The following is a 25,861-nucleotide window of genomic DNA, read 5'->3' as shown; positions in this document are numbered from 1 at the left end:
CACGGATGCCAGCCTGTCGGGCTGGGGTGGAGTTCTGGGCGTTCTGTCCGCTCAGGGGACTTGGTCGGAGGGGGAGTCTTCCCTTCCGATCAACATTCTGGAATTGCGTGCGATAAGGCTCTGTCTTCATCGCTGGACGGACCGGCTACAGGGTTGCCCGGTTCGGGTGCAGACGGACAATGCCACGGCGGTGGCCTACATCAACCACCTAGGGGGCACCAGGAGTGCCCGAGCGGCTCGGGAAGTGGCCCACATTCTGTCTTGGGCTGAGACACACGTCCCGGCGATAACAGCGGTTCACATTCCGGGGGTGGAGAACGGGCAGGCGGATTATCTGAGTCGCCAGACCCTGGACCAGGGAGAATGGTCCCTCCACCCGGATGTCTTCCAGATGTTGTGCGCGAAGTGGGGTCTTCCAGATGTGGACCTGTTCGCGTCTCGCCTCAACAACAAGGTGAAGAGGTTCGTGGCAAGGACGCGCGACCCTCGGGCAGACGCGTCGGACGCGTTAGTGGCCCCGTGGCATCAGTACAGGCTGATGTACGCGTTTCCACCGATTCAGTTGCTGTCCAGGTTCCTTCGCAGGTTACACTCGGAACGCAACACGGTGATTCTTGTGGCACCGGACTGGCCTCGCCGGTCCTGGTACGCAGACCTCGTGAATCTGGCGGTCGACGCCCCGTGGCGTCTGCCTCTTCCAGGCGATCTACTGTCTCAAGGACCGATATACCATCCTGCTTTACAGTCGCTGGCTTTGACGGCCTGGCTGTTGAGACCGAGGTCCTGAAGGAGAGGGGTCTCTCTCCGGAGGTCGTTCATACTTTAATCAACGCGAGGAAGTCTTCCTCGGGGAAGGTTTATTACCGTACTTGGAAGGCCTATTTTGCCTGGTGTGAGTCCAGGGGGTTTTCACCCCGCACGTACTCGGTGTCCCGTGTGCTGTCTTTCCTTCAAACGGGTGTTGATCAGCGTTTGGCGCTGGCTACGATAAAGGGTCAGGTGTCTGCTCTGGCCGTTCTGTTTCAACGTCCCGTGGCTTCCAACCCATTGGTTGGCACCTTTGTTCAGGGTGTGCGGCATCTGGTTCCCCCGAGGCGGGATCCTCTGCCCCCTTGGGACTTGAATCTCGTTCTCTCTGTGTTACAACGTGCTCCTTTTGAACAGATCAGGGAGATCTCGTTGTCTATGTTGTCCAAAAAGGTCGCCTTTTTGGTGGCGATCACTTCGGCTCGCAGAGTGTCGGAACTGGCGGCTTTGTCCTGCAAGTCTCCGTACCTGGTTATTCATTTGGATAAGGTGGTCTTGCGACCTAATCCTTCTTTTCTGCCGAAACGAGTTTCGGAATTCCATCTTAATGAGGATATTGTCTTGCCTTCGTTGTGCACGAAGCCTAAACATCCAAAGGAGGTGAGATTGCACTCTCTGGATGTTGTTCGGGCGATAAGGGTTTACCTTAAATCGACTGAGTCTTTTCGAAAGACGGACTCCTTGTTTGTTCTTCCAGAGGGTCCTCGGAAGGGCATGGCGGCTTCGGCCTCTACCATCGCCAAATGGATCAGGCAGACCATTGAACAGGCCTATGCCTTGCAGGGGAAGGTTCCCCCTGTGCCTGTGAAGGCGCACTCTACTAGATCTCTGAGTACGTCTTGGGCCTGTCGTCATGGGGCTTCTGTAGCCCAGGTGTGTAAGGCGGCGACTTGGTCGACCGTGCACACTTTCACAAAATTCTACAAAGTAGATGTTCAGGCATCGGCGGATGCTTCCTTTGGCCGCAAGGTTCTTAGTGCGGCTGTTCCCTAGGGTCCCTTGTTGGGGACTCCTGGCTGTTGGGATAAGTTTTGTATCCCCTGGTTTTTTTGTCTTTTCCTGGGTTGTTGCTCCTGTTGAGCACTTATTTTTGCTGTTGCCCAGCTGGTTTCCTTCCTTTGGTAAGGTTCCTTTCTTTGATGTGGAGACTGCGTTGCCTTTCGGCGCGGATGCGTTTCCCACCCCTCATGTTTGCACTGCTTTGGGACGTCCCCATATGTGACGAATATGAAGAGGCGGCGACTGTCGGAGGACGTAAGAGAAAACGGAATTTTTGTAAAATCTTACCTGTAAAATTCCTTTCTCTGAGTCCTCCGACAGTCGCCGCCCCCGCCCCTCTTTTGGGGTTTGATTGTATACTCTACTGCTATTCCACTAAAACTGAGATATGGTTGCAGGAAGTAGGAGGGTATTGACTGAGGGGACCACCCCTTGAGGGTGGGATATGTTAAAGCTTTATTGTTAACATATTCTGTTGCCTAGCTACTCCTTCGGAGCAAAGTCTAATACCCCATATGTGACGAATATGAAGAGGCGGCGACTGTCGGAGGACTCAGAGAAAGGAATTTTACAGGTAAGATTTTACAAAAATTCCGTTATTTCAATACCTAAAAATCTCCACAAGGTGTCGCTCAGTGCCCTGAAAAAAAGTCTTGGTAAAAGCAACAAATTTTGACGTTTCTTTTTTGTTCAAGTGGTTGTGAAGGTAGAAGGGTCTTCGGAAAAGCTTGAAACCGGAAGAGTAGACGCTACAGCGAAGTCGCCCAGTTCTGAGAGGGCTTCCATGGACGTCCTCCCAGAATCCTGTCCCTTGGGGCACGCATCAGGCATGCTCTGTGACCGCCGCCGTGTCCTTTTGGACCCAGCTGATTACAGATCGCAGTGAACGGCCAGTGACAGCTGATCACATGTAAACAGACTTGTAGCTTATCGGCAGTCCTTTCCTCACATGCTGTGTCTGTGTGAGGAAAGGACAGTTTAACTGGCAAAGCTGTCAGTACATTCTTTACACTGATAATCCGGGCAGCCTCATCAGTACCCATCAGTAGTGCCCATCAGTGCTGCCTATCAGTGCACATCAGTAAAGAAGAAAAATGACTTATTTGCAAAATGTTATAACCGAAATTAAGAAAATCTTTTTTTTTTTTTCCCCAAACGTTAGTTTTTTTTTTTTCGTTTGGCAAAAAATAAAAAACCCAGTGGTGATTAAATACCACCAAAAGAAAGCCCTATCTTTCTTAGAAGAAATTATAACAATGTTATATTGGTACATGGTTAACTGTGATTTTCAAGTGCGATGGCACCGAAAGCTGAAAATTGGCTTGGGCAGGAAGGGGGTGAAAGTGCCCAGTATTAAAGAGGATGTAAACCCTCCTCTGACACTTTTACCTATAGGTAAGCCTATATAAAGGCTTACCTATAGGTACTTGTAAATATCTCCTAAACATGTACCGTTTAGGAGATATTTACCTTACGTGCAGCCAGTGACGTCACTGGCACATGCGCTCTGAAGGAACGGCCGCTGGTGCCGTTTCTTCAGAGCCCCGTGCCGTGACTGTCGGCTCCCGCGCGGGAGTGATGTCACCGCAGCTCCGGCCAATCAGATGGCCGGATGCCGTGATCCTGGAAAATGGGCGACTGGACATGTCGCCCTTCATACAGGTAAGCAGACAACCACCTTTTAAGCCAGAGACTGATACCAGCTGTCACTCATACTCTGTACATGTGAATTACTCAGGGTGTATGCTCTTTGATTGGAAGTTCAGGAAAGCAGCACTGTGTGACCAACATTTAAAATGAGAGGCTGAAGTTCTACTTCAACCCCTTAAAGCCACTTCCCGGTGGCCCTTCGAAAGAGGAGATCCAGGCTCCCCCCAATAAATTAATTCAGCAGCTACTAATACTTTGGCTGCTGTCTTTAATATAAGGACACTTACCTGTTCAGGGATCCAGCAATCCCCGGCACTGACATCTGTTTATATAGGAAATAGTTCTTTGTGACCAGCTTGGTCCACACAAACTATCTGAAGTCACCATAAACATAAAATTGGTCTTTTACTCCTCCACTGTTGGAATAATGTGGCCTGCTAATCCACCCCATCCAACCTACAGGATTGGCCATCAGAGTATGGACTGCTGAGTCACAGGACTAGGTGGACATCAGGTTTGAAAGGGAGGCCCAGAGCATTGGTGGCTACCTCACGCTAGGATAGGACAGAGTATGTGAGATTGATCGCCATCAGGAGGACATTTTTGCTGTGGAATGGAGTGAATCGGCTTCATTGAGAGCTGGTCCCACTCTCCTGTCATGTGAATTGGAGGTGGGAAAACCCGCATCCAATTTGCATCAGTGTGAACCCAGCCTAAAGCCCCGTACACACGATAAGAAATTTGGCTGGGAAATTTCGTCGAACGACCGATCTGCTGATTTTCGGCTTGTTAGTATGGTGCTTTCGACAGCCGACTCCGACTTTTCGGCTGACAAAATCCTGATGTGCAGGCATTAAAATTTTTGTCCTCCGTCAACACACGTCCGATTTCGTATCATTGGTACAGATTTTGACGGGGAAAAATCTTATGAGCAAGACTAGGCATGCTCAGAGATGAAAAAACACATAGAAAGCAATCCAACACATGACATCACTTCTAAAATAGAATTCTGTCGTACGGGAAAATTCATGTGCAGTCTAGAGCACATTCCAACCAACAGACACCACTCTGGACAAAAGACGGACGACCGGTCGGCGGAAATACGTTGCGTGTGTACGAGGCTTAATAGAGGTTGTCCTAGGAAGTTTGACAAAGGAGTTCCAGCTCCTGAAGAATTCATGTGACTGGTTTGAATCGTCACAAGTTGTCTTAAACATTAACAGCTTATAGGCGCCTATTCTGCACTTGAGTGAGCAGCCTGTCTTTCTGGTATGTGTGCAATACAATCATACTAGATCACGGGAGAATTCTCACTTGGATATTTATCTGATTAACTATATTCATTTATTTATTCATTTATTTATTCTATTTCGCTGGTCTGATAAATTTGACATCCAGCGGATGCATGCATATTGTGATTACTGTTTTGGTTATTTAAATTACTGAATTTCACCTATTTTATTTCATTCACTTATATTTTATGGTATTTAGAATGCTGCAATTTTATGATTTCTTAAGTTTACAGGAGAGTATTCTACCTCCTACTTGCTAGCGGTTCACTTTTTGACATATAGTCAACAGCATATAGTTGGATGTTGCAGTCTATTTTTGATGATGGTTGATTGCCCACCAATTTTTTATTCAAACCTACAGATGGGGACTCTTTGCTTCTTTTCTATAGCGCCCGCCCTTGACTTTTGAGAATTTACTCGGGGTTTTTTTTTTTAACACTTTTTTTTTTTTTTTTTCTGATTTCACAAAGAGTAATGATTGCATAGGTGGACATCAGGGGTCTGAGACCCCTGATATTACCCCTACACTTTTTTTAAGCGAATTGAGCACCGATTTGCTTCTTGGTTTATTCTTCACAGGAGAGATCTCTCTCTGCTCTCCACAGGGCTGCTAAGACAGTACAGCCAGCCTTCCTGTACTGGGCCCAGGCCTCCTCAGTTCAAAAGGGGGGCCAGGCAACTGCCAAGCAGAAGAGCTAGCAGTACTGCCTTATTCTGACACTTGTGACATATGTCCAGTGCTGCTGGCTTTTATTTTTCTTTTCTTCCTCCAGGGACACTGCTGGAGAATCAGTTCTAGTATCTGTGCCCCCTTCTCCCTGCTTCCTGGGACCTCTGTGTGCCCCCGTTCCCCATCACAGTGCTGTTGTTTATAGTCCTCTCCTCTCTCGCTGGCAGCTGCTGAGGGCACACAGGCAGGTTATTTCAGGATGGCCAGTGGGGGGGGGGGGGGGGGGCTCACCATCCTTAAAGATCACACCACTGAGTGAGTGTCTGTAACGATTGCTCATTTTGGCGGTGCAGATATTGCCTCCAATGTGCTTTTAACTTGAATGTGGGAACCAGTGACACTAGTACAGTGATCAATACTAAAATATGCACTGTTACGGTACTAATGACACTGGCTGGGAAGAGGTTAACATCTAGGACAACAAAAGTTAAATGTGTCCCTAACAAGTGTTTTCTCACTGTGGGGAAGGTGCTTTTACTAAGGGAAGGCATAAATCCGTGCTCCTGCTTTGCAGGAACACAGGATCAATGCTTTCCCTACTGACACACTGGCAATCTGCCTTGTTTACATAGGCAGACCGCCGTTCTGTCTGTGTACAGAACGATTGGTGTGTACCAGCGGACATTGAGTCTGCTATGCCTGCTGATCGGCTTCGATACCCAGAAATGCAGGATCACGTGTATACATGATTCTGTGCAGCCGAACTGCCCTGTAGCAGCAAATTTGGCAACTGTTTAGGCATATCAGCTTTATGATAACTCCCAGGCAGCAGGCACTCTTATCATGGCTCTGGCAGGCTCTGTCACAGTTTGTCACATGACAAATAAGTTAACAAAATCAGCACCCAGCAGTCGTGTTATGTGACACACTGTGACAGTGCACTGCCAGCCAGAGCCATGATAAGAGTGCCTGCTGCCTGTGAGTTATACCATCCATTATGACAGACAGAGTGCAATGTAGTCTATTCACACACCTGTGTTGAAGCCTTGAAGGCACTGGCAGCCCCACAATTAGGGTTGCTACTTTCTTTAAGCCAAATAAACATTTTAGCGGCGCACAGTTATTTTTGTTTTTTCCGTATACACTATAGGATTGTAACAGACCTGGGACACCTTTGGGCACTCCAAAGAGAATAGTAATGTGGCGCACATAGTGCCCCCTTACCCTCCTGTCAAGCCCTGTTCAAAGCCACATTCCTGTCTGAATAATGTGTCCGGATTTCAGGTGGACTGAAACCCAGACACATTCAAAACCCAGACTATCCGGGTGAACCCCGAACAGGTGGCAACCCCACCTACGATCAGATCCACTTCCCCCTCTGTTCCTGCTTGACACTGTCAGCTGAGCTCAGCTGCCTCTCTCTGACTGACAGTCGCTGCCATTCACCTCACAGCCTCTTAAGTCTCACTTTCAGGGCCCCGGCTGTTACCGGCTAACCTAAAGATGCAGGCTTTCGGGGTGACCTGGTTTTTATCTATAGACTTTATACAGTCCATTTTGAAATGTAGAATTGTTCTAGTATAACCTACTAACTTCTTTCCTTTCTCGTACTACTTGTAGGATTCCTACAGAAAACAGGTTGTTATAGATGGAGAGACCTGCCTTCTGGATATCCTGGACACAGCTGGTCAGGAGGAGTACAGTGCAATGCGTGACCAGTACATGAGGACAGGAGAGGGCTTCTTATGTGTATTTGCTATCAACAATACCAAATCTTTTGAGGATATACATCAGTACAGGTGTGTAGCTCAAGAGACCTTTAATTTGTTTTAAAGTGTGTGAACTAAAGTATGTACATCCCTGCAATATATGGGCATTTAAACTCTAGGCAGATCTAAAGTACCTTAATTAGCCTAGGATCACACTTATGCAGTGCGATTTCAAAGGTAATGTCCAGTGCGACTTTATGCAGGCTCAGGTGCTATTTGGGTACAACTAATATTCTCTTGTTTGTTTTTTTTTTTTTTCTCATGTTTTCTCTCTCTTCAGAAAAATGGCCTGCTAAAAATCGCAGTAGAATCGCATAGTCTTTCAAAACGTATGCATTTTCTCTGCAATTTTCATTACTCTACGGAAATAAAAATCGCACTGCGCCAAACCTTCACAGAACCCTTTTTAAAAACGCATTGGGTTCGGACTGCATATGTATGAGCAGCCACCATAGAAAGTTATGTTATTTCACTGCGATTCATGAGTCATGCGATTCCATGCCTCCTGGAACGCTAACAAAATCGCATCAGGGCTTAAAGTAATTGTACATTTTTTTTTTTTTAATAACAAACATGTTACTCTTCAGTGCTCCTGGCTCCTTCCTCCTGTTGAGTGCCACCACAGTAAGCACCTTGCTATGGGGGCACCCGAGCCGCAGCTCAGTGTATCTATTCAGACAAGGCGCCACGGTCCAGGCCGGGTAAAAGGCATAGACCTTTAGGCTACATTCACATGTTAGCGTAGCAGACCGCGGGCAGAATCACCGCGATTCTGCCCGCGATCCGGAAATCATTGCAAATCGCGGGACGCCTGTGCGTTGCCGTTGATTTGCAATGGCACCCCAAACGCTGTGCGATGTTGCCGTAATTTCCGACTGCAAAAGTTTCTTTTTTTTTTATATACATTTTAACTTGATTAATGAGCGAGGTCTAGGTTCACACTATAGCGATGACAGAAATCGCATGTGATTCGGAGAGCAGCGCTCTGACAATCATATGCGGTCTGTCTGTGCGATGCAAATTCAGCCATACTGATTGCATGGCTGAATTTGCATCGGATTCGGACAGAACATGCACAGGACCCTTTTTTGGGTCCACAGCAGAATCTGATCGCATGGTGGTTTACACCATGCGATCCGATTCATGTCCGAACTGTCAGTTCGCACTGCAATATGCAAACTGATCTGGAGGTGTCGTTAACTTCATATTGACACCCCCAGCGATTCGCATATGGCAGTGGGAACTATCTAAAATGGTACAGGAGAATGCAGGGCGGCGGGCATGGTACAGGAGAATGCAGGGCGGCGGGCATGGTACAGGAGATTGCAGGGCGGCGGGCATGGTACAGGAGAATGCAGGGCGGCGGGCATGGTACAGGAGAATGCAGGGCGGCGGGCATGGTACAGGAGAATGCAGGGCGGCGGGCATGGTACAGGAGAATGCAGGGCGGCGGGCATGGTACAGGAGAATGCAGGGTACTGGCATGGTACAGGAGAATGCAGGGTGACTGGCATGGTACAGGAGAATGCAGGGTGACTGGCATGGTACAGGAGAATGTAGGGTGGCTGGCATGGTACAGGAGAATGCAGGGTGACTGGCATGGTGCAGGAGAATGCAGGGTGGCTGGCATGGTGCAGGAGAATGCAGGGTGGCTGGCATGGTGCAGGAGAATGCAGGGTGGCTGGCATGGTGCAGGAGAATGCAGGGTGGCTGGCATGGTGCAGGAGAATGCAGGGTGGCTGGCATGGTAGAGGAGAATGCAGGGTGGCTGGCATGGTACAGGAGAATGCAGGGTGGCTGGCATGGTGCAGGAGAATGCAGGGTGGCTGGCATGGTGCAGGAGAATGCAGGGTGGCTGCCATGGTGCAGGAGAATGCAGGGTGGCTGGCATGGTGCAGGAGAATGCAGGGTGGCTGGCATGGTACAGGAGAATGCAGGGTGGCTGGCATGGTACAAGAGGATTCGGGGTTGTGGGCATGGTACAGGTGGACCATGCCCGCAGCACTGCATCCCTTGTAGTATGCCCGCAGCCCTGCATAATGGCAGGTAGTGCAGCTGTTTCACTTACCTGTTCCAGAGGCGCCTTCACGTCATTGCGCACGCGCTGCCGCTTGTATACTTTCTGCTATTCCCGGCCTCTCCTGAGCGGTGGCGGCGCGTGTGCAATGACATGTATGCGCCGGGCGGCGCCATTTTTAAAGCTTAAGCACGTCGGAGCGGCCAGGGACTTTTTTGTTTTTTCTTGACTCGGGTATAAGCCGAGGGGGACGTTTTTCAGCACAAAAAAATGTGCTGAAAAACTCTGCTTATACTCGAGTATATACGGTAAATTACACGTTTCATTTCTTGAGTACCTGTCACATTTTTGAAGACCCTGGAGCACCAGGACAATAGAATTACCCACAAAATGACCCCATATTGGAAAGAAAACGCCCCAATGTATATTCTATGAGGCATTAACATGTCTTTTTTTTTTTTTTCCACAAGTTTTTGGAAAATGTGAAAAGAAAATGTTTGTTTGTTTGTTTTTTTTTTTTTTTACACAAAGTTGTCAATTTATAAGATATTTCCTTATACATAGCATGTACATAGCAAAAATTACACCCCAAAATACATTCTGCTGCTCGTCCTGAGTATGGCGATATCACATGTGTGAGGCTTTTACACAGCATGGCCACATACAGAGGCCTAACATCCAAGTAGCACCGTCAGGCGTTCTATTGGCATTACACATTTACTATCACATTTTTTGAAGGCCCTGGATCATTTTTTAGCCATGTGGACAGATTTATGAAGATTATTTCTTGGACAGATGTTGATTGCTGGGACGGATGGGTCAGATGGGCCAGATGACAGGAGACAGATGTGTGACAGGTGTTTTTTCACTGTGTTGGGGGGTGAGAATAGCTGGGTTTGTAAAAAGCGGTAAAAGTGCTGTAAACTCACTGAACTTTAGAAGTGTCCTTAGTGGAGGGTCAGTCAGTGTGTTCCTTCTGGGGGTTCACGTTGATGTTGTCTGTGCTGGCAGGGTGGTTGATATTATTGGAGTTCCGATTGCAGTGAATTGCTGGTTTTATGGGGGATGAAGATCCAATTTATATTGGTGTAGTGTGGTTACAATAGGCATAGGATCATTTTCATTTTAGTTGGTAAAAGTATACAGTATCTCACAAAAGTGAGTACACCTCTCACATTTTTGTAAATATTTTATTCTATCTTTTCATGTGACAACACTGAAGAAATGACACTTTGCTACAATGTAAAGTAGTGAGTGTACAGCTTGTATAACGGTGTAAATTTGCTGTTCCCTCAAAATAACACACGGCTGTTAATGTCTAAATCGCTGGCAACAAAAGTGAGTACACCCCTATGTGAAAATGTCCAAATTGGGCCCAATTAGTCATTTTTCCCCGGTATCCTGTGACTCGTTAGTGTTACAAGGTCTCAGGCGCGAATGGGGAGCAGGTGTGTTAAATTTGGTGTGATCACTCTCTTACTGGTCACTGGAAGTTCAACAGGGCACCTCATGGCAAAGAACCCTCTGAGGATCTGAAAAAATTGTTGCTCTACATAAAGATGGCCTAGGCTATAAGAAGATTGCAAAGACCCTGAAACTGAGCTGCAGCACCGGTGGCCAAGACCATACAGTGGTTTAACAGGACAGGTTCCACTCAGAAGAGGCCTTGCTATGGTTGACCAAAGAAATTGAGTGCACATGCTCAGCATCATATCCAGAGGTTGTCTTTGGGAAATAGACGTATGAGTGCTGCCAGTATTGCTGCATAGATTGAAGGGGTGGGGGTCAGCTTGTCAGTGCTCAGACCATACGCCGCACGCTGCATCAAATTGGTCTGCTTGGCTGTCGTCCCAGAAGGAAGCCTCTTCTAAAGATGATGCACAAGCAAGTCCGCAAACAGTTTACTGAAGACAAGCAGACTAAAGACATAGATTACTGGAACCATGTCCTGTGGTCTGATGAGATCAAGATAAACTTATTTGGTTCACATTGTGTCAAGTGTGTGTGGCGATAACCAGGTGAGGAGTACAAAGACAAGTGTGTCTTGCCTACAGTCAAGCATGGTGGGAGTGTCATGGTCTGGGGCTGCATGAGTGCTGCCGGCACTGGGGAGCTACAGTTCATTGAGGAAACCATAAATGTCAACATGTACTGTGACATACAGAAGTAGAGCATGATCCCCTCCCTTCGGAGACTGGGCCGCAGGGCAGTATTCCAACATAACGACCCCAAACATACCTCCAAGACGACCACTGCCTTGCTAAAGAAGCTGAGGGTAAAGGTGATGGACTGGCAAAGCATGTCTCCAGATCTAAACCCTATTTGAGCATCTGTTAAACAGAAGGTGGAGGAGTGCAAGGTCTCTAACATCCACCAGCTCTAATGTTGTCATGGAGGAGTGGAAGAGGACTCCAGTTGAAACCTGTGATGCTCTGGTGAACTCCATACCCAAGAAAATAATGGTGACCACACAAAATATTGACACTTTGGGCAGCTGGTTCAGTCTCAACTGATGGCCTATACAACGATGTCTCATTACCAAGGTGTCATTCAAGAAACCTCTCATGTTGGGTAAAGACAAAGAGCTCTCAAGATCTTGCAAAACATACTGATGGCATTGGTTACAGAAGGATTTCTAAACTTCTGAATGTTCCAACGATCACTTTTGGGGCCAGAATCCAAAAGTGGAAAGAAAATCATTTCACCCATAAACTGGCTACAACCAGGTGCTTCTTGCAAGATTTCTGATACGAGTGAAAATAATTACTAGAGTTGTCCAGGAGCCAAGGACCACATGTGGAAAGTTTCAGAAAGACTTGGAATTAGCAGGTACATTTGTTTATAAGAAAACAATAAGTAATGCACCCAACTGCGATGGCTTGTATGCACGCTCTTAACGATCCGATTATCGTCCGCTCTTTTCCAAAGCGGTATTTTTCGTCTGATTTTCGGATCGTGTGTACGGGCCATTAGCTGAAGACTCCGTTGCTGAAGAAAAAGACAATTGGAAGCTCATTAAAAGTTTGATGCACAACATTTAGAGTAGCCTGTGAACTATTGAGAGATTATAGTCTGGTAAGATGAGACCAAAATTAAACTCTTTGGATGCAAAAATTCACGCTATATTTGGAGGTCAAATGGCACCACATATCACCCCAAAAACACCATACCAACAGTGAAGTTTGGAGGTGGGAACATCATGGTGTGGGGCTGTTTTTTTTTTTTTTTTGTTTTTTTGCAAACTGTACTGGCAAACATGTAATTGCAGGAAGAATGAATGGAAAAATGTACCAAGATGTTTTTGATGAAAATCTGCTGACATCCATGGAAGACCTAACGTGACTGCCAGGGTCGTCTTTTGTTCACCCCCCCCCCCCCCCCATTTATGTGCATTTTATGTTACATGTACAGAGTGTGCTGCCAAGTGATTTTTTGCTCTTTGCAAAACCGTTAATAAAAAGTGATTGAAACCGAAAAATCTGCTGCCATCTACCAGGATAATGAAGATGAAATGCGGGTGGACATTTCAGCAAGACAATAATCCTAAACGCAAAGCCAAGGGAACTCTCAGTTGGTTTCAAAGAAAAAAAATAAAGCTGCTAAAATGGCCCAGCCAATCACCAGACTTGAATCCAATAGAACAGGGCTCAAAATTAAAAGTCCTGAGCTACTAGCCAGTCCTTAAGGGTAACTCGCCACCAGTTTCCCCGCCCAACTCCTACCCTGCCCCGCCCCTAATTCCGCCCCTAAACTCCCTCATAAATTATCTCATAAAATTACACTGTTAAATGTTTTTGCATTAATGCAGAAGTTACAAAAATAAATATTAATAACGTTTTCAGTGCTCATCAGTGCAGCCTCATCAGTGCCCATCAAGTGTCTGGAGGGTGGGGGCTGAAGAGCACTGTGGAGGGGCTGGAGGGGGGGGGGGATGAAGAGCACTGAGGGGCTGGAGGGGGGGGGGCTGAAGAGCACTAAGGGGCTGGAGAGGGTGGGGGGGGGCTGTACAGCACTAGGGGGGCCAGCAAAAAAAAAAAGTTGGATAGGACGGGGATGGGGTGGCTGCATATAGAGGAATTGATCTTTGCATATTCCTCCTGCAAGCGTTGAATGCCTGTAGAGAGGAGAATCGGGCATCCAGCCCTCTATATGCAGCCGCCCCACCGCTCCTTCTTTGCAGTCACACAGGGAGGCTGCTCAATCCTCTGGCACTCGCCTTCTTCCAGCCCCCGGGAGCAGCGCAGCACAGACGGAGGGAGCAAGCTGCCTTAACGGGAAGAGATGATCGGCGTGAGTACCGGTGTAGCATGAAGATAACCCCCATTGGTATGCCACTGCTGGCCGGATAGTGTCGGAGCGCGGATCATCCAACTGTAACAGCTTGGAATTGCTGGGCGCTCGGTGACACACACAGTCCCGCCTCCTAGCCAGCCTTCTTTAATAGACGTCACATGTCCTGGTTGGCCAGGTGTTCTGTCCATCAAAGAAGCCGGGCTAGGAGGCGGGACTGTGTGTGTCAGCGAGCGCCCGGCAATTACAATTAAAGCTGTTACAGTTGGATGATCCGCGCTCTGACATTATTCAGTCCGTCAGGTGGCCGGCTTTCATCTTCTCTCACTCCCGGAGCTCGCCCTACATAATTTTTCACTCGCAAAGTGCGAGCAGGTGAGTGAAAAATTTAAGGGCTGCAATAGAAAATCTATGGAAAGAACTAAACGATCAGAGTTCATAGAAAAGGGCCCGCGGAACCTTCAAGATTTGAAGAATGGGCCAAAATCAAACTTAAGCAATGCATGCAACACGTTTCTCCATACAGGCGGCATCTTGAAGCTGTCCTGACCAACTAAGGATTTTGTACAAAGTATTAAATACATTTCAGTTTGCGTGTTCAATACTTTTTCCCTGTGTCATTCCATTTTATCACACATAACGTAATTTCTGAACTTTTTTTTATTGTTTTCTTTGTATGTATGGATTGCATGGGTTGTTACGGACATGTTGTCACAATTTAATGTCAATGGCACCTTCAGAATTATATTTACCCTTGAAAAATGTTGACCTGTTCAATACTACTTTTACCTGATGTGTGTGTGTGTGTGTGTGTGTGTGTATATATATATATATATATATATATATATATATATATTATATATGTGTGTGTGTGTGTGTGTGTGTGTGTGTGTATAATATTCTATAAATGTGTGTGTGTGTATATGTAGTGCTACAAAATATATACATACACACAAGCACATGTTATCTATCTTTTCTGGCAAATTGAATAGTCTGTATGCAAAAGAAATGCAGTAAATGTCTCTCAAGGTGGATGTAATCTCTCACATATTCATACATATAAGTTTTATTTGTATATCTGCTGTCTTTCACTTTCTAAACCGCTTTCTACACTGTTTAGAAAGTGAACATTGTGTTAGAATTTTTTCTTCCTATTCCAGAACTGGGTGTGGAGTCTTGGCATACTGTGTAATAGCTGATTGGAAGAAAGGCACGCGTCCCCCCCCCCTCCCCCCTCCCCTCCACATAGGGAAAGGAAGGAAGAAACCTGCAGAGCTGTGCTGTGAATAGACCAGCTCTCTGCTAATCTATCTCTGCACCTACCCCGATAAAAATTTCCAGCCGCTTATATCTCCTGCGTCGGAGAACTTGTCAGAAGTTGTCATGCTAATAACAGAGGAACCAAGGAGCAGAAAGACACAGGATTCAGGCTTTGGAGAGAGAGAAGTAAATAACGACAGATGTATGTGCCCAGGTTAAATTTCATGAATGGGGCTTGCATCCACTTTAGCTTCCAATTATAGATGGTCTATGATTCCCTTAGTAAACAGCACTTTGGGCATTTAAAAAATCGCAGCAACACCGACTCTTGATCTTGGCAGGTGCTCGCTCATGTAGTGCAGCTTTAATGTTGTCCCACAGTGAAGCCCTCTCTTCAGATTTTGTTCAGGCGTTTTTTTTTTTTTTTTGTGTGTGTCTTGAGAAGTTTGTACCATTCCTGCCTGGGTGCAGTTCCTTCTGCTCGGATACTACATCTGATTGTTTGAGGGAAGCATTTTTGCCTGTAGACTCTAGATGGCAGCACATTACCATAAGTGCCATAGGATGCAAAAAGGTCTGGCTATTGTTGATTCCTATTAACACAACTGCTGCATAACTTGTCAATGAGTTTACATGCTCTACTACATACAACACCATCCTGTTGTACACGTATGTCGTACAGACCTGCATTCCTCCTTCTGCTATAAGCTCATCGTCACTTCAGGGAATATGTCCTGAGCGGGTTGTTTGACTCCTGAAACACAATGGTTCATTTACAGTAAACTAACTTTGATATGGGATGTTTGCATTGGTCTGGTGCTTTTCTTGTTCAGATACTCTGCAACTATTAAAATGTATAAATTGGAAACCACATCAAGATGTGCATAGGTCAAATAAACTGTGAGCTGCAAATAGGAAAGCAGATATCATCTCTAATAAAACTGTGAATAATAGGTGTTGCTCTAAAAAATAAACAAAATTCAAACCCATAAATACTTGTAATGTCCAAAAAATTGTGACTAAAAAATGTATTGCGCAGAAATAGTCCTCTGTGAAAAAGGTGAAGTAACTCCAGTCCCATTTAAATTGGATGACTGAATAAATATCTTCTCTCTTCCTTTTTAGTATTAAGTGTCACCCGCCACCAAAAGAGAAAGATAAGATGCGGTCGTACCAAATAGTTGACCCCCTTATTTAGAGTGGTCAATAAGTGATCTTAAAGCTCAACCTCAATGGCAACCTTCAATACAGACCCAGCGCTGTTTCCCATATAAAGCTCTTCAGAGGAGTAGTTTGTGTATTCATACAAGCAAAGTATTGTAAAGTAAGCCAATAAACACTTTTCATAGAGTAAACCTCTCCAAACACCATTTAATGAGCATAAAACCGCAGTTGCAAACATTAAAAAAAAAAACATACGCATATCGGTATGTTCACCAAGCCGGCTAAAACATCAACTTCCGGTTCACTTCCTATGCGCGATGACGTCACAGAGGCTCCACCCGATGGGTTTTATCATAAACCAACAAAGCAACCCCCGAAAGATTTCTGTTTATAATGAAACATGTCAGGTGGAGCCACCCCCATGATGTCATTGCGTACAGGATATGAACCGGAAGTTGATATTATAGCCAGCTTGTTGAAAATACCGATATGCGCATGTTTTATGCTTATTAAATGGTGTTTGGAGATGTTTACACTGAAGTGTTTATCTGCTTACTTTCACATTACTTTTTCACAGAAGGCTTTTTCTTTGCACTTGTTTGATCACTTTTTTTTTGGACATTACAATTAATAAACATGACCAAGGCTTTGACCCTTCACTGTTCGATCCAAAATGCAAAAAAACATTTTGGCTTGGGCTGGGTCTTAAACTAATTTACTGAGAGAAGTCAGAGGGCTGCCATAACCGGCTGTCTCTAGATTGATTCATTTACTAGAAACAAGGGGGAACCAAAAATTTCTGATCTGTTTTACTGAAAGTGGTTGTAAATTCAGTGATCACCATTAGCCAGCCCCTGTTATAACAAGCTATCCAGTGTCTGTTTTTTTTTTTTTTCAAATTCTGTAGCTAAATCCCTATTTATACACTGCCACGTGACCGCCCGCCGCTCTCCTTCCCCCGACCTGAGGACCTACAGCGGGAGTGGTTGAGATTCCCCTCTGATGTCAGGCGGGCATTCACATGATCGCACATCAGCACTATGAAATAAGGTATTTTGCTGCAGAATTTAAAAAAAAAAAATCAGACCCTGTGTAGTATATCTTGTTATAACTGAGGGGCTGGCAGTAACCATGCTTACTAACTTTACTGCTATTCTCAATAGCGGCAGGAGGGGTGGGTTTGGAGATCAGCTCTCAGGTTAGGAACTGATGGGCAGAAAGGGCTGGGGAAACTAAACACAGCGGGATGTCAGAGGCACTTAAACTCACCACGGTATCATGGATCAGCAGCCATAATTACCTTGGTCAGCACACCTAGGGGAGCACAGGAACAGGAAGGATCAACTAGGTATTTTGCAGCATAGAAAGAGACAGATGACACCACACAAGCACTATGCTGTTTACCATGCTTTAAAGGCACAAGATATATAATTTTTTTTATCTAATTAAAACCGGTTCAGTCTCCTCATCTCTGCACCATGGACACAAATGGTTTGTGGTCCAAAGTAAAAACAGGGAATGCCAATTAGGATAACACAAGAAGTGTGTATAAGGCAAAGGTCATCTTATGTTTAACAGGATTAACCTGTTTGTTTTTTTGCAATTTTCCAGCAAATATAACAAAACACCTTCAATAATCTATTTAGAATTCCAAAAGGGATGCATACACTTTGAAAATGAATAATTTAAAATTTGTTCTTGCATTATTTTACAAAGGGAACAAATAAAACGGGTGAAGGATTCAGATGACGTTCCTATGGTGTTGGTGGGAAACAAGTGCGATCTTCCAGCCCGAACTGTAGAAACACGGCAAGCTCAGGACTTGGCCAGGAGCTATGGCATTCCCTACATTGAAACCTCTGCTAAAACTAGACAGGTAAGTGTTTTTATACATGTTTTTCAATCTGCACAAATCGGAACTGAGGTTAGACTCTTGTCTCGAACGGTAGTTATAAGCTTTTTTCCCCCCCTAAAGTGCAGGTCCAAACCACTTTCAAGGAGGAGCAAAAGGGCATATTAAACACACTGGACCCTTATGTCAATTTTTTTTAGGAAAGTCTTCCCTTTGTAGTGACTGGCTGCTCATAGGAAAGACTGAGTTCCCTCGAAGGGCTGGTTCACACCACAATTTCTGCGTTCCGGATACGTTTCTGCATACGTGTTTTTGATGTGTTCCATTGCATTTCTAATGTGTTCCAGTGCACCCCCCCCCTTTTTTTTTTTTTTCTTCTCAATTGGACGTGTGTTCTTTTGTGCTTTGCCACATTCCAGATGTGTTCCATACAAGAAAAAATGCAACATGTTCTACTTTTGTTGACTGCACTGGACCGTACTGCACTGGTTTGAACTAATGCCATTGGAATCCATGTTAAACGCTGTCCATGCCTATTTGATGCAGAATAAAAATACATCTGATGTGAACTACATTTCATCATTTTTTTAGCCACTTAAGCCCCCCGGAGGATTTGGCTGCTCAAAGACCAGGGCCTATTTTGCGATTCGGCACTTAGTGACTTTAACGGACAATTGCGTGGTCATGCGATGCTGTACCCAAATTAAATTGACGTCCTTTTTTTTTTCCCCCCACAAACAGAGCTTTCTTTTGGTGGTATTTGATCACCTGCGCGATATTGTTTTTTCAAAAAAAAAAAAAAAATTTCACTTTTTTTTTTTTTTTTTTTTATATGAAATCCCCCCCCCAAAAAATGTAAAAATCAAAATTTTTTAACATTTTAGGCCAATTTGTTTTCGGCTACATATTTTTTGGTAAAAAAAATCGCAATAAGCGTATTATGATTGGTTTGCGCAAAAGTTATTGCGTTTCCTAACTAAGGGAAATATTTGTCTTTTTTTTTTTTAGAAATGGCGGCGATCTGCATTTTTTTTTTTTTTTTTTTTGCGGGACTGCGACATTGTGGCGGACAGATCGGACCCCTGACTAACATTTTTGACACTTTTGGGGGTACCAGTGACATTACTACAGTAATCAGTGCTATACATATGCACTGTTACTGTAAAAATGACACTGGCAGGGAAGGGGTTAACTTTATTAGAGATCCTGCGGTTAAGTGTGTCCCTAGGGGCGTGCTTCTAAATGTCAAGGGGCGTGGCTTTCGATGTAATCACAGAGACATACGATCCTACATAGCAGGATTGTATGATCTCTGCAGTTATACCGGGGAGAATGACAGGCGGCTTTGTTTACATCAGCCGCCTGCCATTTTTCCCTCTCCAGCGGGAGATCGCGAGTGACCGGCGGACATCGGAGCCGCCGGTCACTCGCGCGGGGATGGCCGTGAATGAGCGGGGGCGCGCCTCCGGTGGCGTGCGCTCGCCCCCTACAGGCTCCTGGGCGAGTGATGTAGTACTACGTCGCTTTGCCCAGGAGGGGCTGACTGCCGCAGTAAATGTACTGTGGGCGGTCGGCAAGTGGTTAGACAAGTAAAAAAAATCTCCCAAACATTATTGAATTGAAAGCTTGTCAACCATGTAAATAATTGCAGTATCCTGGAAATCTCCAAACCACAAACTGACATACGACTTTAAATAAATCCACCACCAGGGTGAATGTGTTTTGGGGTCCCTCTCTCTTCATGTGAGGCTTGTACATTCTATCCATTTATCGTTCCCTAAAATGCAGACAACTAGAGGTGCCTGCATAACACTGCAGCAGCTTCTGCCTCCTGTAGCTTTCTATTGGCCAGTGAGGCAGCCCATTAGAGTAATAGGCCAGTTGAATGTGTGTAAGATTTATCTGAAGATTCAACACAAATAAATAAATATATATATATATATATATATATATATATATATATATATATATATATATATATATATATATATATATATATATATATATATATATAGTACAGACCAAAAGTTTGGACACACCTTCTTTCAAAGAGTTTTCTTTATTTTCATGACTATGAAAATTGTAGAGTCACACTTCAAGAGGTAGTCACCTGAAATGGTTTTCACTTCACAGGTGTGCCCTGTCAGGTTTAATAAGTGTGATTTCTTGCCTTATAAATGGGGTTGGGACCATCAGTTGTGTTGTGCAGAAGTCATGTGGATACACAGCTGATAGTCCTACTGAATAGACTGTTAGAATTTGTATTATAGCAAGAAAAAAGCAGCTAAGTACAGGAAAACGAGTGGCCATCATTACTTTAAGAAATGGTCAGTCAGTCCGAAAAATTGGGAAAACTTTGAAAGTGTCCCCAAGTGCAGTCACAAAAACCATCAAGTGCTACAAAGAAACTGGCTCACATGCGGACCGCCCCAGGAAAGGAAGACCAAGAGTCACCTCTGCTGCGAAGGATAAGTTCATCCGAGTCACCAGCCTCAGAAATCGCAGGGTAACAGCAGCTCAGATTAGAGACCAGGTCAATGGCACATGGAGTTCTAGCAGCAGACACATCTCTAGAACAACTGTTAGAGGAGACTGTGTGAATCAGGCCTTCATGGTAGAATATCTGCTAGGAAACCACTGCTAAAGAAAGGCAACAAGCAGAAGAGACTTGTTTGGGCTAAAGAACACAAGGAATGGACATTCGACTAGTGGAAATCTGTGCTTTGGTCTGATGAGTCCAAATTTGAGATCTTTGGTTCCAACCACCGTGTCTTTGTGTGATGCAGGAAAGGTGAACGGATGGACTCTACATGCCTGGTTCCCACCGTGAAGCATGGAGGAGGAGGTGTGATGGTGTGGGGGTGCTTTGCTGGTGACACTGTTGGGGATTTATTCAAAATTGAAGGCATACTGAACCAGCATGGTTACCACAGCATCTTGCAGCGGCATGCTATTCCATCCGGTTTGCGTTTAGTTGGACCATCATTTATTTGTCAACAGGACAATGACCCCAAACACACCTCCAGGCTGTGTAAGGGCTATTTGACCAAGAAGGAGAGTGATGGGGTGCGGCGCCAGATGACCTGGCCTCCACAGTCACCGGACCTGAACCCAATCAAGATGGTTTGTGGTGAGCTGGACCGCAGAGTGAAGGCTAAAGGGCCAACAAGTGCTAAGCATCTCTGGGAACTCCTTCAAGACTGTTGGAAGACCATTTCAGGTGACTGCCTCTTGAAGCTCATCAAGAGAATGCCAAGAGTGTGCAAAGCAGTAATCAAAGCAAAAGGTGGCTACTTTGAAGAACCTAGAATATGACATATTTTCAGTTGTTTCACACTTTTTTGTTATGTATATAATTCCACATGTGTTAATTCATAGTTTTGATGCCTTCAATGTGACACTACAATTTTCATAGTCATGAAAATAAAGAAAACTCTTTGAATGAGAAGGTGTGTCCAAACTTTTGGTCTGTACTGTGTGTGTGTGTGTATATATATATATATTCACAAAAGTGAGTACACCCCTCACATTTTTTGTAAATATTTTATTATATCTTTTAATGTGAAAACAATGAGGAAATGACACTTTGCTACAATGTAAAGTAGTGAGTGTACAGCTTGTATAATAGTGTAAATCTGCTGTCTTCTCAAAATAACTCAACACACCGCTATTAATGTCTAAACCGCTGGCAACAAAAGTGAGTACTCCCCTAAGTGGAAATGTTCACATCCACATTGGGCCCAATTAGCCATTTTCCCTCCCCTGTGTCATGTGACTTGTTAGTGTTACAAGGCCTCAGGTGTGAATGGGGAGCCAGGTATGTTTTTAATGTGGTGTTAGCGCTCTTACTGGTCACTGGAAGTTCAACATGGCACTTCATGGCAAAGAACTCTCTGAGGATCTGAAAACATTCTTTTGCTCTACATAAAGATGGCCTAAGCTATAAGAAGTTTGCCAAGACCCTAAAACTAGGCTGCAGCACATTGGCCAAGACCATACAGTGGTTTAAAAGGACAGGTTCCACTCAGAACAGGGCTCGACATGGTCGACCAAAGAAGTCGAGTGCATGTGCTCAGCGTCCTATCCAGGGGTTATCTTTGGGAAATAAACGTATGAGTGCTGGCAGCATTGGTAAAGGGTCAACCTGTCGGTGCTCAGACCATATGCCTCACACTGCATCAAATTGGTCTGCATGACTGTCGTCCCAGAAGGAAGCCTTTTCTAAAGATGATGCGCAAGAAAGCCTGCAAACAGTTTGCTGAAGACAAGCAGACTAAGGACATGGATTAAAGAAACCATGTTCTGTGATCTGACCAAGATATACTTATTTGGTACAGATAGTGCGAGCGTGTGTGGCGGCAACCAGGTGAGGAGTACAAAGACAAGTGTGTCTTGCCTTCAGTCAAGCATGGTGGGAGTGTCAGCTACAGTTCATTGAGGGAACCATGAATGCCAACATGTACTGTGACATACAGAAATAGAGCATGATCCCCCTCCCTTCTGAGACTGGGCTGCAGGGCAGTATTCCAACATAACGACCCCAAACACTCCTCCAAGATGACCACCTCCTTGCTAAAGAAGCTGAGGGTAAAGGTGATGGACTGGCTAAGCATGTCTCCAGACCTAAACCCTATTGAGCATCTGTGGGGCATCCTGAAACGGAAGGTAGAAGAGTGCAGGGTCTCTAACATCCACCAGCTCCATGATGTTGTCATGGAGGCATGGAAGAAGGCTCCAGTGGCAACCTGTGAAGCTCTGGTGAAGTCCATGCCAAATGCGATTAAAGTAGAGTTCCGCCTCCCCCTCCAAAAATTAGAAGTCAGCAGCTACACATACTGTAGTTGCTGACTTTTAATATTAGGACACTTACCTGTCCTGAGTCCAGCGAAGTTGGCACCACAGCCGATGTTTCCATCAGCTGTCGGGTGCTGCCGCTGCCATTGCCGGTGCGAAGCGCAAAAATAAACCTTAAAGTCATTGTAAAATTATGTAATCGGTTTTGTAAAAATTTAATAAGCAATATGTCACCTTTTGTAACTTTATTGTGGAAAATACCTTATTTACAGCACCGCTGGGCACTCGCGTGACCCCCGGAGCTCTACTTTCCTTCTCTGAATACTGCAGAGGGAGGGGGCCACTGATGTCAACCGGGAGGAGAGGAGAAGATCTCCGGGTCACGTTAACGTTCAGCGGCACTGTAAATAAGGTATTTTTCACAATAAAGTTACAAAAGGAGACACTGCTCATTATATAATCTTTTTATAGAACGGATTACAAGTTTTTACAAGGATTTTCTAGGGTTTATTTTAGGGGTAAGGCTTATTGCAGCCATCCCTGAAAATCATCCTTGGTCTTATTTTCGGGGTAGGGCTTATTTCCAGGGAAACGTGTGTGTGTGTGTGTGTGTGTGTGTGTGTGGTGCCTTGCAAAAGTATTCAACCCCTTGGCATTTTTCGTGTTTTGTTTTGCTTTTCCTCACAACCTGGAATTAACATGGATTGTTTGAGGATTTGCATCATTTAATTTACAGAACATGCCCACAACTTTGAAGATTTTTTTTTTTATTTTTTTTTTTTTTATTGTGAAGCAAACAACAAATAGGACAAAAGAACAGAAAAAGTAAATTTGCATATTTATTCACCCCCCTAAAGTCAATACTTTGTAGAGCCACCTTTTGTGGCAATCACAGCTCTAAGTCGCTTTGCATAAGTCTCTATGAGCTTACCACTGGGATTTTTGTCCATTCCTCCTTGCAAAACTGCTCCAGCTCCTTCAAGTTTGATGGTTTGTGCTTGTGAAAAGCAATCTTTAAGTCTGACCACAGATTTTTCTATTGGATTGAGGTCTGGGCTTTGACTAGGCCATTCCAACACATTTTACATGTTTCACCTTAAACCAGTGAAGTGTTGCTTTAGCAGTGTGTTTGGGGTCATTGTCCTGCTGGAAGGTGAACCTCCGTCCTAGCCTCAAATCATGCACAGAGTGGTACAGGTTTTGCTCAAGAATATCCCTGTATTTAGCACCATCCATCTTTCCCTCAACTCTGACCAGTTTCCCGGTCCCGGCTGCTGAAAAACATCCCCACAGCATGATGCTGCCACCACCATGTTTCCCTGTGGGGATGGTGTTCTTTGGGTGATGTGTTGGGTTTGCAACAGACATAGTTTTCTTTGATGGCCGAAAAGTTCAATTTTACTCTCATCAAACCTGAGCACCTTCCTCCATACATTTTGGGAGTCTCCCACATGCCTTTTCGCAAACTCAAAATGTGCCATTATGTTTTTTGCTGAAAGTAATGGCATTCTTTTGGCCACTCTGCCATAAAGCCCAACTCTATGGAACGTATGGCTTATTGTCGTCCTATGTACAGATACTCCAGTCTCTGCTGTGGAACTCTGCTGCTCTTCAAGGTTTACCTTAGGTCTCTCTTCTGCCTTTTTGAATACACGCCCTCCTTGCCTAGTCCGTGAGTTTTGGTGGGTGGCCGTCTCTTGGCAGGTTTGCTGTTGTGCCATGTTCTTTCCATTTGGTTATGATCGATTTGATGGTGCTCCTGGGGATCATCAAAGATTTTGATTTTTTTTTTTTAAAACCTAACCCTGGCTTGTACTTCTCAACAACATTGTCCCTTACTTGTTTGGAGAGTTCCTTGGTCTTCATGGCAGTGTTTGATTAGTGGTGCCTCTTGCTTAGGTGTTGCAGCCTCTGGGGCCTTTCAAAAAAGGTGTGTAAATGTAATGACCGATCATGTGACACTTAGATTGCACACAGGTGGACATCATTTCACTAATGTGACTTTTGAAGGTAATTGGTTGTACCAGCGCTTTTTATAGGCTTCAAAACAAAGTGGGTGAATACATACACACATGCCAATTTTTTGTTTTCTATTTCTAGAAAAGTTTTATGTATATATTTTTCTCATTTCACTTCACCAACTGAAACTATTGTGTTCTGATCCATCACATAAAATTCAGATTAACAAACCATTGAACTTAAAGTGGAGTTCCACCCTAAATTTATACTTACCTCCATCTTCTCGCTCCGGGTCACCTGAAAAACAAATGGATAATCGCAATTTTTTTTTTTTTTTTTACTTACCTTGTAGAGAAAATATACTTACCTTCCTTCTTCCTCCCCTCGGCGTCCACGGCGATTCATCACTTCCTGGCTTTTGCAATGATTCCTGGGAGCTGAACGTCATCGCTCCCAGGAATCAATGCGCCTGCACCGGCCCCGACGTCCGTTCCGGTGAGCGCGCGTCATTCCCTTCTAAACAGCTTCTGGGCATGCCCAGAAGCTGTGGAGGGATGACGCGCGCGCACCGGAAGTGACGGCGGGGCCGGAGCAGTGCATCGTGGGACTGAAGAAGAAGGAAGAGGACGCAGAAGTGGATCGCGCTGGCTTCAACCTGCCCACACCTGAGATGGCAGCGCTGGAGAATACTTTTTAAAGGTAAGTATTTCTCCTAAAAGGTAAGTGCAACCCGGACAGATCAGAGGCTAGCCATTGTGGAATGTACTAGCCCTGACTGTCCCGGGGGTATTTTTATTAAAAAAAGTATCCCCTGGGTGGAACTCCGCTTTAAGGCTGTAATATAACAAAATATATATTTTCTCTGGTCTTGAAATGCAATGGCTTTGCTTATTTGAGTTTCTGATCCATAACAAGATTAACAAATACACCAAAGCAAGTTTAGAACTCTTAACAGGAAACTAGCATTTTTAAGTTAAGCAATACTCAGATTTGGCAATCTCCCAGCCTACATATATCTGCTTCTCCCACTCTACTTAGGTTTTTAACTTGGTCATAAAAAATGAAGATGGAAAAAAAAAATACTAAGTAGGTCAGACTGCATAAAAACAGGAACAGGATGTTTAACTGTTCAAAGTTCCCATAGTTTGAGCAAAAAGTTCCTTTGGTGTTTTTTTTTTTTTATTCTAGTCTGACACACCTTGCCTTGTCACCACTACAGTGGTGCTGTCAGCAGTTAGCATGAACCTTATTTGACCTTCTTATTTAAGAGGTCAGTTGATGTTGGTTGCTTGTGTTGAGGGGAGTGTCATGGTTTATGGGCACATAAAATGGCACCTT

The 25,861-nt window shown here is 44.8% G+C and overlaps 1 protein-coding gene across 1 annotated transcript in view; it reads left to right on the top strand.

Annotated features, from left to right (window-relative positions):
• The window catches only part of HRAS (HRas proto-oncogene, GTPase), a 196,332-nt gene that overhangs the window by 129,559 nt on the left and 40,912 nt on the right, over positions 1-25,861 (top strand). The window contains exons 4-5 of the mRNA XM_082270626.1: positions 7,039-7,217; positions 17,635-17,794. Of these exons, the coding sequence (XP_082126752.1) occupies positions 7,039-7,217; positions 17,635-17,794 (339 nt within the window). The remainder of the gene's footprint in view (positions 1-7,038; positions 7,218-17,634; positions 17,795-25,861) is intronic.

This window comes from Pelophylax lessonae, assembly GCF_965119305.1.
Source record: "Pelophylax lessonae genome assembly, chromosome: 10".
Lineage (NCBI taxonomy): Eukaryota > Metazoa > Chordata > Amphibia > Anura > Ranidae > Pelophylax > Pelophylax lessonae.
Note: the sequence above shows the minus strand (reverse complement) of the source record. Positions and strands in the feature narration are given on the sequence as shown.